General features: G+C 38.0%; 4 protein-coding genes across 5 annotated transcripts in view; 1 reads left to right on the top strand and 3 right to left on the bottom strand.

Annotated features, from left to right (window-relative positions):
• LOC130571618 (E3 ubiquitin-protein ligase MYCBP2-like) overlaps positions 1-12440 on the bottom strand; it is a 31102-nt gene that overhangs the window by 11205 nt on the left and 7457 nt on the right. The window lies entirely within an intron of this gene.
• Positions 111-3118, top strand: LOC130571071 (G2/M phase-specific E3 ubiquitin-protein ligase-like). Its single transcript, XM_057361776.1, has 5 exons — positions 111-305; positions 844-1111; positions 1217-1371; positions 2053-2291; positions 2377-3118. The coding sequence occupies exons 1-5, from the start codon at positions 202-204 to the stop codon at positions 2622-2624; spliced, it is 1014 nt and encodes a 337-aa protein (XP_057217759.1). The 5' UTR covers positions 111-201; the 3' UTR covers positions 2625-3118.
• On the bottom strand, positions 3282-6529 carry LOC130571067 (uncharacterized). The gene is made up of 5 exons (XM_057361759.1): positions 6015-6529; positions 5718-5851; positions 5149-5314; positions 4607-4900; positions 3282-4415 (listed from the first exon to the last, which is right to left on the bottom strand). The coding sequence occupies exons 1-5, from the start codon at positions 6119-6121 to the stop codon at positions 3629-3631; spliced, it is 1488 nt and encodes a 495-aa protein (XP_057217742.1). The 5' UTR covers positions 6122-6529; the 3' UTR covers positions 3282-3628.
• hnrnpa1a (heterogeneous nuclear ribonucleoprotein A1a) overlaps positions 9366-12440 on the bottom strand; it is a 28240-nt gene continuing 25165 nt past the window's right edge. The window contains exons 12-14 of one of the 2 annotated variants that reach the window (XR_008965049.1): positions 11587-11654; positions 11416-11506; positions 9366-11255 (exon numbers count right to left, since the gene is read on the bottom strand). The gene's annotated coding sequence lies outside the window, so the exon portion shown is untranslated. The other variant, XM_057361761.1, reaches the window with a different exon arrangement.

Below are 12440 nucleotides of genomic sequence, written 5' to 3'. Positions count from 1 at the left end.
AGTTGATATACTGTAGTTGTGAACCCATATGATGAATTATTTTTGTGTATATCATATGTGGTTGCTAATTTGTATATTTTATATTTTCAGCCTGACAGAGATCTACTGGATATTTTAAAGGAGTTCCGCGAAGAAAATTTGGACTGTTATACCAGCATAACTGTCATAGCACGACGCAAACACATTTTAAGAGGTGCATGTATGGTCTTATCAAGAGGCTACTTTGAATGGTACAAAACTCCCAATATTGAGTTTGTGGGAGAAATGGCAGAGGACTATGGAGGTCCAAGAAGAGAATTTTTCAGGTACATTAGAAGCCACCTGTATATAATGTCCACACTGCCCTTTAAAGGTTTGTAAAAAAGTATCAGCCCTCTGTGTTCTTGCTATAAATCTATTAAACAGCAGTGGGATGTTCATTAAAGAGCAGCAATATTATTTTTGATGACATAGTAATGTAAATACATCCATGTGTCAGTGAGACACATGTCAGACAAGCCTCTTTGGCATAAAAAATGTACTGTCTCTCAGCACACCTTATAGCTTACTGATTAACTGTCATTTTTTAAGGTTACTCTACAACAGACCAATCAGAATTTACATTTATGCATTGGGCAGGCTCTTTTATCTAAAGCGACTTTTCTTTCTAGTTATACTAGCTAGTTTCTAGTTAATCCTGAAAGCAGTGACTTGATAAATAAATAGTTTAAGTAGTAAAGTATCTTAATAGCATGTGTGTCAAAGCATGTTAATGGTTTGTATTGCTATTTTCCAAAATCTATATCTCTTAGGTGTTTACAGACTTTTGTGGCTTTCAGGCTTTAATATTTTCCTTTTCCTTAGACTCCTCATGATTGAGCTCCAAAGCACCCTTGGAATTTTCGAGGGCAAACCTGGGGAGCTGCTCTTCAGCTACAATCAAAAGGCTCTAGCTGAAAATAAATGTTATACTGCAGGAAAACTGATAGCCTGGTCCTTAGTTCACAATGGACCAGGCATCAGATGCATAAACAAGGAGCTCTTCCTGATTATGTGTGGCCAGAAACCCAACCTCACTATGTTTGATCTTGGAAATTTCTTAGAATGTGACGTTGCAGAAAAGCTGACAAAGGTAACTAGAGTAAACATGCCATCTGATGTAGTTGTGCTCTTTTTCGACCAATGTTTTCAACAACTGAATTAATTAATGTTTTTCAAAAATGTTTTCTGATTGGAGGTTGTCAGGTGCAGCACTGCAGAGGAACTGAGAGAATTTAAGAACTCTCTAGGAGACTGGATTTGTGACTGTGGGGTGCCAAGCATTTTCACAGCCTCAGTTAGTGATCTGCCCACAATTTATGGGCAGTTAGTAACCCACTACATCTACCACAGGTAAAGAACCTTTACTGTGACTTTCAGCTGTCTCAAAAATGTCCTCCATCTCCTAATAGGTGCACTATGTTGGATCTTAAGTAGTGTCCATATTCAAAGTGTACATGTTTCATACATACATTATAGAATAATTCCACAGAATATCATAACATGCTATTCCATTAAGATTGGTGCTCATTAAAATGACTAAATTAGTCAAAAACGTTCATTTGGAGGGGGTGTCCCAATACTTTTGGCAGTATTGTGTATGTTAATTCGTTAAATCAATCCATCCATTTATATAAGGAAGCTGTAAATAAGGGTATAGGGCAAGATATTTCGTTCACCAGTGGTTTATTTGTAAGACATGCTCTTACTACATGAAAAGTACTTATTTTAACAAAGCATTTATTTTATAGTAGTAGTAGAAAAAAATATTATAGTGTAATATTATAATATGTACTTTATGTAGTTTTATCAGTTAATAACTGATGATTTTTGTGAGTGTTCACTAGTTAATATTCAACATTATACAGTGTTTATCTCTGGGCTCCTATTCGGATCAGTGTTTTGTTATAGATTTATAGGTATCGGGTTTATTACAGTCAAGACGGTTTGACACACTCTGTGTTGTATAACTATCCAGGACCTTGACTAAACAACAGGGATTTTGTAATTCACAGTATATTTTTTTCTGAGCAGAGTGGCAAGTATGATCCAGCAGTTCACTGCTGGGATTAACTCCTGTGGCCATTTGTGGGAGGTGGTGCGTTCCAACTCGGTGGCTTTCCTCCCCTTGTTTACCAACACAAGAGGTAATCTAAAAAGGAATGATGTCAAAGACCTTTTTGACATTGTCTGGAGTACACCAGGGAGCAACAGACGAGACCTGGAGGAGGAGACTGTCTTCCAATGGGAGTGCTGGCTAATGTCAATTCAAGGTGTTTTTAAAATCCACATGGTTTTGTAATTTAATTTATTTTTGCTTCTTGACCTTAACATGTTCTGTTTTGCCAACATTAACAGAAGATGTGGCCATATCTTTTGAGGATCTTTTGGCATTTGTCACTGCTGCAGATTCTATCCCTCCACTAGGATTTCAGCAAAAGTGCCACACTGAATTTTATGAACAAGAAGAGCCAACCAGAAGAATTCCTTATGCATCAACCTGTGCCCTGACACTCTACCTGCCAAGAGGTGTGATTGAAGAGGAGGAATTCAAAGAACTTATGTTCACTGCAATTAAAGGATCTCTTGGTTTTGGAAAGGTATAAGCATGAACTTCTTAAACTTGATTCAAGTATTTTAAGTCACAATGAGATGACAATTGCTATAGATATAAAGTTCTGAGATGTCTATCAGTGCATGTTGTTTTTTCACTGTTTGCCCCTCATTTTCAAATCAACAGTAATTTCTAGCAATTCCTCTCAACAATGTGCTATATGCATGCGTGACTTCCACGTTTCATGGTCAGAACCCTCAGTGGTTTCCGGTTTGGTAACAGTGGGACGTTGCGACACACAGCAGTGGTATACAGAAGTGCTGTTCTACTGTATTTTAAATGATAATTTTTGCAAGTTAACATTTCGTTATAACATTCCAATATTGTAGAACAGCACTTCTATATACCACTGCTGTGTGCCGCAATGTACAGCATCTGCTAAATGTAACTATTTTTCCATTTCTCTCTGCTCTAAATCTCCCCAACCGGAAACAGCAGAGGGTTCTGACCGTGAAACGCAGAAGTCACGCATGCATATAGCCCATTGCAAACTAAAATAGATTTGTTTGTTATTAAATAAAAAGACTTTACTAATGTTTTTGCAAACATCCGAGTCTGTTGAAATTTATTACAGTTCTGGTAAAGATTATGGGGCAGGATCTAAGTGGATTTAATGGTCAAAGAATAAGTTAATGAGAAAAAGTTTTGGTGTGGGGCCTGGGCCATTTTATTTTACCAGCATTCTAGAACATCTTAACATCGTTTTTGATTCACATTAACATTAAATTAAAATGACTATCACAAATTCATATTTACATATTATAACAGCTACATCAGCATTTAGTGGGGTTATACAATGTTAAACGGTGAACAAAATCTGAAAACTGGATGCTTTTTGGTGAGACAAAATAAAAAGCCACGAAAGCAATAACATAATAGAACATACTCTTAGTAAATTAACAAGGTTAGCTCTGTTTAGTCCTTTAAAAGTCAATTACAATATACAACCTACGGCTATATACAACTAGTTATATTTTGTGATGAACTTGTCATATACTATTGATTATTAGAAGCCAAAAAAGACAAAACATTACAAAATATGTCCAGTCCAAGTTCTCCTCTCGCACCACCAAGCGGATCAAATTGTGCAGCAAGTTGCTCAAAGGTTGCATTGTCCAAAGTGTAGCGATTTTGTGGTACTGCTACTCTCTCTGGCCAGTCAACCATTGCTGCCCCCTGCCTTCCTGATGTGGTTTGTCCTTGTTCAGATGTTGTGTCATTTTCATCTGCTGGCCGGGATGTTGTGCCAAAAATGTCCTGCATTGCTGTGCTGCTTTGTCCTTGTTGCTCCAAGCAGCCTCTGACAAAAATCTGGAAGGGGGTCTGATGTCTTTCTGTTCTCAACCCATGGTTGTTCCATTGCCGGGTGAAGGCAGTCAAGTCCCTGTTGATCCTTGGTAAGAAGACATAGTGAAGAGCCCATAAGTGCATCTCATTGTCTATGTCCACTATATCTTCACTCTCAAGGAAGTTGAAAAGATTATAATATACATTGTTAAATCCCCGCCACATGTCACCCCAGAGCCTCTCAATGCGCTGGTTGTGAGTGCTCCTGCCTCTGATAGCACTGCCTCTTTTTAGGCCCCTGAAAATGTTCATCATGACACAGACTGCATTGTTTTCTCCTCCATGATCTGTTCTGACCCTAGAAGGCACTCCATGCATGGCCACAGCATTCAAAAAGCAATCCAACACAGTGCTGCTCCGGTTGTTGTCTGAGGCACGGAGAAAGACTATGAGACGACTGTACCCATCTATACCACCATGAATGACAATTCGCCATCTAAAACATAACAGAGAAACTCTGTTATAATATAAGAGTCATTAAGGATAAAAATAAAATGCATTACAGTACATCATCCTATTACATATATTTTCAAAATGGGAGGTAAATAGTATTATAATGTAAATGACATCTTACTAAATATCACATTTATAAATAAAAGCATAGCTGTGTAAGCACCGAATCTCTACCTTATCAATTTGTGATTGCCATCAAGGTGCCACAGAGAGTTTGGTCCAGCTTCTCTGTACAATCGTCTCTGTGGTCTTTGAGACTTTTCCCTTAGTGCAGCTGCCCTAGGGTTTATTCGAGCTAAACTCTTCCTGATGCTATGTCTTTGTACCTGAACTCCACCAGCCTGTAACTGTGCTCTGACGGCCTCAGATCCCAGCTGGTCATTCCCAGCCACAATATCCTTGATCATTTCATCGAGGGCGTCATCAGATACCTCAGAAAATGACACTGCATGATTCAAATTGAACTTCCTGGAGAAACAAGTATGCAAACATAAAAATAGCTGATTATCAAGATAATGTTAATCATTGCTAAAAAGATTATTTTTTTTGTGGCTTAAGTAGGATGGCACTATATATAGTCTTGCAAAGGCCATGTGTTTGATAACCAGGAAATACATGAATTGAGAAAAAGCATGACTTGAATGCAAATACATAAAGATTAATGTTTATTTCATGTACATATTTTAAAACAAAGTGGCCTACATCAAGCAACTTACTTCATGTGTCGTTTAACTGTAGCCAGAGACACCTGCAGAATTTCTGCTATTGAAGTAAGAGAAAAACCACATGACTTCAGAAAAGAAAGTTGCTCTCTAGTGATGCTGTTATAGGGTGCTCCTCTACCTCCACTACAGATAAGTGGAGCCTGATAACTGGAACTGGCTGCAACAATAACAATAAATAATTGTGACTTATAGAAATGATTGGGTTACAATGAGAGGTCTGTGTGACAACACAGTATTAATGAAACAAATATGTGCTTTATGCTTTTTAATGTGGTAGGATATAAACTTTTGTCAGAACATTTAATAAGAACCACCACGGATAAGTAATCTTTACTAATAGTTTATTTAAACAACGGTCATTTAATACCCATGACAACATAGTTTAAAAAAAATCTACACAGTCGATTTTTCATCTTTAGTTTAAAATTATGTTCGAAGGCATTCTGTAAAAATAATGTCTAAACTTGTATGTATTGAAACAAATACTGAAACAAAACAATACTGACACTGGCTATAAAGTGGTATGTTGCAAAATTCCAATGTGTTTTAGTTTCACTTACTTTGTCGTTCAGGCTGCCTATGTGCGTTAACTTCTGCTATATATTCTGCTATATCACGGAGTAATTCATCTGCTGCAGGTATATTGATTAGCCTCCCTCTTGCCAATTGAAGACTTCTCTGCATTGTTTCCATTCTAAAATCAAAATAACGTGAAAAAGAACGTTACAGAAGCACTGAAATGCCATTTTTATTGTTTGTTATTACGAGAATTGCCTTTGCAAACTCACTCATTCAACAATAACTGTCCTTAATGGCAGCAGCAGAGCAGTCAAGAGCTTAAAAAAAGCAATCCTTACCTCACTAAGGTTGACTGAAACACATTGGGTCCAGTATCCTCTGTTAACTGCCGAGTGCAGTCATTTAATGTACGTTTGCAGCGCAAAATAAAGTCTCTTCTCGCCATCTTAAAGCAAATTAGATAAACGTTACCAAGTCCATGGTGAATTAGATCCTGGCTCAGCTCATCAGTGATTGGGTGAGAGCAGTTCAAACTTATCGGCAGTGGAAATCAGTGGGAGGGGCTCATTATACAACAGACAAAACGCCGTAAAAGACGCGCGCTCTGTGCAACCAAAACGGCGTTTTTTACGCGCGTCATATGGCCAGACAGCTATCGAAAGCCAACAGTTTCACAATTCGCGTGCTTTTGATCGCCGTATTAATATTAAAACGCCGATTTCTTAACGCCGCCAGGCGTTAATTAAGCGCCGCCTGGCGCTAAATTAACGTCATACGCCGCCACGCGTTAAAATAACGCCGCACGCCGATCGACGTTAAGTTAACGTCACACGTCACTCAAAATGCAAACTTATTAGCTAATATACATAGCCCCTCCTCTTCTGGGTTTGCGAGCTCTACGGCAAGTCGGAGGCTCGGAGCATCCAGTACAATTTCCAAGGGCGCTGTTTACTTAAATTAACTGGGGGTCTGGCACGCGATGAAACCGTCTGACCGTAGAGTCACCTCAAATCCATATCCATCTTAACTTTGTGGAAAACAAAAATGTAAAGAAATGAAAGAAAAACCAGCTGAAAAGAAAAAGATACAACTAATGCAGCATGTTCCAGGAAGCAATGTGTAAATGCGGGTGCGTAAATAATGACAGAATTTGGAGTGAAATAAGTCGTTGCTCTTACAGGTTAGCTCGGTTTGCTCGCAGTCACATGTTACGTATTTAGCTGGTTCGAGTCCCGCTCGGACCACTTGCAGACTTGTACATCGTTGGTCTTGTTATGTTTATCTCTGTCACAGGGATTTTTTTATATTTCAGCATTTAATGCGTGGTTAATATATAAAGAAAGTCAGGAATAAGAGCTCTTTTTCCACAACAAACTTGCAGGATATTCCAAGTTTCTTAAGCGCTCCCGACAGCGTTGCCAACAGCCTTTCAATAATCACCTTAACGCACATCACCTGCCCACTTAAATTTCATTAGCACGCGACCACTCACATTACCTACGGGACATTTTGCCATTTACCTCCGTGAAGAGACTGACGCTATACCCTGTGTGGAACTGACTTTCAGCCGAGCGTTTAGATATAATTCATTTTACTCGACAAAGTATATGAAACAATATAAAAATGACGACCATGCTAACTTGAGTGTTTATGCATGTTCTCTACTGGAGAACTACTATTATGTGAAGTCTGCTTTATTAACGTTTTCTTCCGTTAATAAAGTTAACAAAAATGCTTTTATTCTGTATCCGTTTACAAGGCTGTCGGGAGCGATTAAGAAACTTAATGTACGTTTGTTGTGGATATAGGTTGTTATAAGTAATATAATGAGTAATATATTAATGTAAATGTCACACTATCCAGGGCTTTTTGTGTTGTATTCGTTTTGCACAGTTACTGTAGCTGCATAAATCGGCTTAATTTGTTTTCTTTTAGACTTCACTCCGTTGACCTGTATTGAGGCTCTGTATAAGTTTTCAATGCAGGCTAAACAACTAGCTTTTATTTATTTTCATTTGACAATGTATATTTATCTAAGATGGCTAGGTGTCTTTTTCATTTTATTTTTGCATAAAGGAAACACTTTGTTGTAATTGCACCTGTTGTTCTGCATTAAATAAATAAAACAATATATATTTCCATTTAAAACGTCTGTCTTTTTCACTTAAAAACATTATATAATAATAACCCCAAAATAGCGCCTTGCGCTCAGGGAATGAACGGCGCCTGGTAGCTCACAAAAGGGTATTAAATCATAAATCTTTCCGCTCATTCTTCTTCACTGCTGCTTGCTCCATGCTGGTGGAACGATCTTCCAGATACAGTCCGGTCAACCACGTCTCTCTCTTCATTCAAGAAACAACTTAAAACATATATTTTTCGTAAATGGCTGGTAAATGTTGACAATACAAAAAATATTTGAGACACAAATCTTGTGTATTATCTAATATGCGCACGTTTTGGATGTTCAGTCAGAGTAAGATCATTTTTGTGATTTATAATCTTTGAATAACTCTCAACACCGCACTTTATTTTCTCTTTTACTGTATTTAAGTCCGTTAACCTAATAGTCAGACTCATTTTGATTGAAGTGGACATATTTTGCGGTAATATGATGAATGCAATTTCTTTGGCCATAGCCTAAATTGTGCATTAAAATGCACGATAGGCTTTTTAATTATGTTTTTGAAACATACGCCACCAACCCTGAATCCCGCACATTCCATGAGCTGAATAATATAAAGAATGTATAATATTTTTTATTTCAACTGGAAATGTGGCTGTTTATTTTTAGTAACGCAAGCCTCTTTGCAGTGCCACACACGGTATAGCGTCAGTCTCTTCACGGAGGTAAGCAATATGTCCCGTAGGTAATGTGAGTGGTCGCGTGCTAATGAAATTTAAGTGGGCAGGTGATGTGCGTTAAGGTGATTGTTGAAAGGCTGTTGGCGAGGCTGTCGGGAGCGCTTAAGAAACTTAGAATATCCTGTAAGTTTGTTGTGGAAAAAGAGCTCTTATTCCTGACTTTCTTTATATATTAACCACGCATTAAATGCTGAAACATAAAAAAAATCCCTGTGACAGATAAACTTATCAAGACCAACGATGTAAAAATCTGCAAATGGTCCGAGCGGGACTCGAACCAGCTAAAGACGTAACATGCGACTGCGAGCAAACCGAGATAACCTGTAGACTAACAGCAAGGACTCACTTTACTACTAATTATGTCATCATTTACGCACCCGCGTTTACACATTGCTTGCTGGAACGTACTGCATTAGTTATATGTTTTTCTTTTCAGCTGTTTTTTCTTTCATTTCTTTACATTTTTGTTTTCCACAAAGTTAAGATGGCTATGGATTTGAGGTGACACTACGGTCCCCCAGTTAACTTAAGTGAACAGCGCCCTTGGAAATTGTACTGGATGCTCCGAGCCTCCGACTTGCCGTAGAGCTCGCAAACCCAGAAGAGGAGGGGCTATGTATATTAGCTAATAAGTTTGCATTTTGAGTGACGTGTGACGTTAACTTAACGTCGATCGGCGTGCGGCGTTATTTTAACGCGTGGCGGCGTATGACGTTAATTTAGCGCCAGGCGGCGCTTAATTAACGCCTGGCGGCGTTAAGAAATCGGCGTTTTAATATTAATACGGCGATCAAAAGCACGCGAATTGTGAACCTGTTGGCTTTCCATAGTTGGCTTTCCATACAAATACTGTTTAAAACGCCGTCAAAAACGGCGTTCGGATATAAACGCGTTTAATCTATGGCGTAATTCTGATACCATCGGCTTGCCATACCCACGGCTCGTTTAAAAGCACGTTTCGGTGCACATACTTAAATAACATGTTCATATCGAAATGACAATAAAAATACGATCAATCTTATCTTTAAGCCCTACTTTCTAAACTCATAACTACTTTCTAAAAATATTCAAATGCAATGCTAACTCTGAAACATGGCATTAACTTACCTCTCTTTGTGATGCCTTTGCAGGTTTCTTACAAATTGGATGTCGTCCCACAGGTTTCAGAGAAAGTATTGTTGCAAAGTTTCCTTTTAAGCGCACTGTCGATAAATTCTTTATGGTTTGTAAAACCAAATGTTATTATGCCGCTGCTCGCTGACCATCGTGCCTGATGAATGATTGATGCTGTTCAGTTCGCGCCGTGGACGAATCGTTCATTTGAACCGGTTCATTCTTTTAAGTGAACCGGTCGAACCATTTCACCTGAATTGTTCACGTTTAGCGTCTCCCGTAAACACTTAATATTACCCACAAATTAATTCAGTTCTTACTTTCTGGCGTGCATGACATTCCCGAGGACTTGAACCAATATACCGGAGTTGTTTAGTTACATCAACAGCACACACTGAACTGAACTGCTGTGTGAAGAGAGAACTTATGAACACGCGCGGCTCTCGTTCTTGAGTCGGCAACAGTTTTCGGATCACAAGAGGCATGCTCTATCAATGTTTTGTTTTGAAGGAGAAAATATATATATATATATATATATATGGACTCGGTCGAGACCAATGACCAAGTCCGAATGCAAATACCAACGAGTCCAAGACAAGTCCGAGATCATAAAAAAACGTCTCGAGTCCGGACTCGAGTACTACAGCAGCACGTAGCGCAGCCTTTTTTTGCGCCCGATTGTTTTACCGCCTCAACATGCTCAGCTTTTGACAGGATCGGCTAAGAAACAAACCGCTTGCTCTCCTGACACATCTAAAATACGAACACAAAGGTTTTGCATTCAAACAAAACAAAATATTTGCGTTGTGGTGCACTTCTGAATCCGAAACACCAAATAACAACTCATGAATTACGACTTTAAATATCTTTATATGCCTGCACAAGCAATTCATTATAGGTTAGAGTCATTTTGCTCTCCCTAGATAGATTGTTAATTTAGAGTTATTTTGAGCAGCATGAAATTTAAAGACTTGTTAGTGGTTATTGTTCTGTAATGTTGAAATTCAGATGACTTTCTGTTACATATGACTTTTGGGGACCACTATAATGGTGAAGAGTGAAGGTTAAACTTGGGTTAAGGCCAAATCCAACTTATTTATACAACTTCTCCTAATGGCAAGTTTATGTATTACACAAGCTTCACAGTTCCTCACATAACATTTACTTAATTCAGTCACTCATGTGAACTTCACATAGAATGTTGATAAATCTCAGCTTTTCCATTGGATTTATGCGATTCAATTGGATGAAAAAAATACCCTCAATTGAAATACAAATATGAATTGCGATCACCTGTCACCAGAGGATATCAGTCTTTTTCTTGTACTAGTTTTCATTCTAAGCTTTTATTAACCTTGTGAGTGTGGTAATGTGATGATTTTTTCCTGAAACAATCACGGAAATCTTTGTGTAGAATATTAAAATGCATTTAAAAAAACTTGTTACAATCAGTCCAAATGAAGCATTTTACTCTTGTTTTTCAAAATTTTATTTAAATGCTTATAAAAGTTTTTAAATATATAAAACATGAAAATGTTAAAAATAAAATACAAAACTATTTCAAATGCTGCCCAGCAGCTATTGTTCAGCTCTATGCAAACCTGCAAAACAAAAAGAACCATTTTGTAAATGATAAAACGATTAAATATTTAATGCCAGACATTTTGTAATTTTTCTCAAACAAATGGCGCAAAACTTTAGCATTCAGGACCAAATGTTAAAATGAACACTTGTCATACTTAAATTTTGTTTCAAGATTACCATTTCAGATATTCTGTGCATTCACCAACATGGTAGATATAGCTTAAAGACAGGAATTATTGAAATGTTAACTTCACGCAGTGAAGATAACCTGGTGGGAAAAGAATAAATATTATGAAAACCAGATGTTTTGATATTGTAAAATGCTTAAATTAAATCACATCTACTTACCTTCAAAGACATCAACCCGCTGGATTTGAGCTTTTAGCACCTCACAGAAATAAACACCAATTATATACCTGCAAAAAAAACAAGACTTAAGACCACATTTTGAAAGGCGTAACAACCATGCAGCCAAGCACAGCATGTCTGAAGTCACAAGTGTCTCATGCACCACTGACACAGGGACATTGTGTCTTATTTTTACAATGTAACATTAGATGCGAATCGTAGTTTAAATGGATTAAAGATTTGTCGCTCGGACAAGTTCAGAAGTCATGTTTCACCACAACCACGGAAACAACCAAGAAACAAAATCTTAACAACGGTTACCCAGTTTTGATGAGCACAATGAAAATATTCACATGAAATAGAAGACTAAAATTCGCCTCTTACCTACCAGTCTGGTACGTTAAATACCTTACTTTGGTAGCTGTTTCTCGCTAGTCTTACAAGAGCAATCATCTGTTCTCAATAAGACTGCTGTCCCCTGCTGCTCTGGCTCCAAGCGAAGATCTTGCTACTTTCCCTTAGCTGGCGTTTCCAATAAGCTAGCCTCTCAGCTGGCTCATCCCAACGGCTAGCCTTTCTTGGACGGATCGCTTCTCAACAGTCTCTTCTCTTTGGCTAGCCTTTAAGCTGGCTCCTCCCAATGGCCAGAATTTCTTCTGGTACCTCATCAGATAATCTGACCATTCACGTAAGAGAATGGCTTTGGTGAGTTGCTAAAAATCCTCCACAGATTCCATTCATAAAAATATGAGGTCATTAAATATGTCTAAAAGATTAACAACATTCTACCCTGCAGTTGCAAAATACAAGACTACTAGAAACAGGCAAGTACTGCTTTGACCAACCATTAAATT

This window comes from Triplophysa rosa, linkage group LG20, assembly GCF_024868665.1.
Source record: "Triplophysa rosa linkage group LG20, Trosa_1v2, whole genome shotgun sequence".
NCBI classification, from domain to species: Eukaryota; Metazoa; Chordata; class Actinopteri; order Cypriniformes; family Nemacheilidae; genus Triplophysa; species Triplophysa rosa.
The sequence above is the reverse complement of the archived record's forward strand: the minus strand, read 5'-3'. Positions and strand labels throughout refer to the sequence as shown.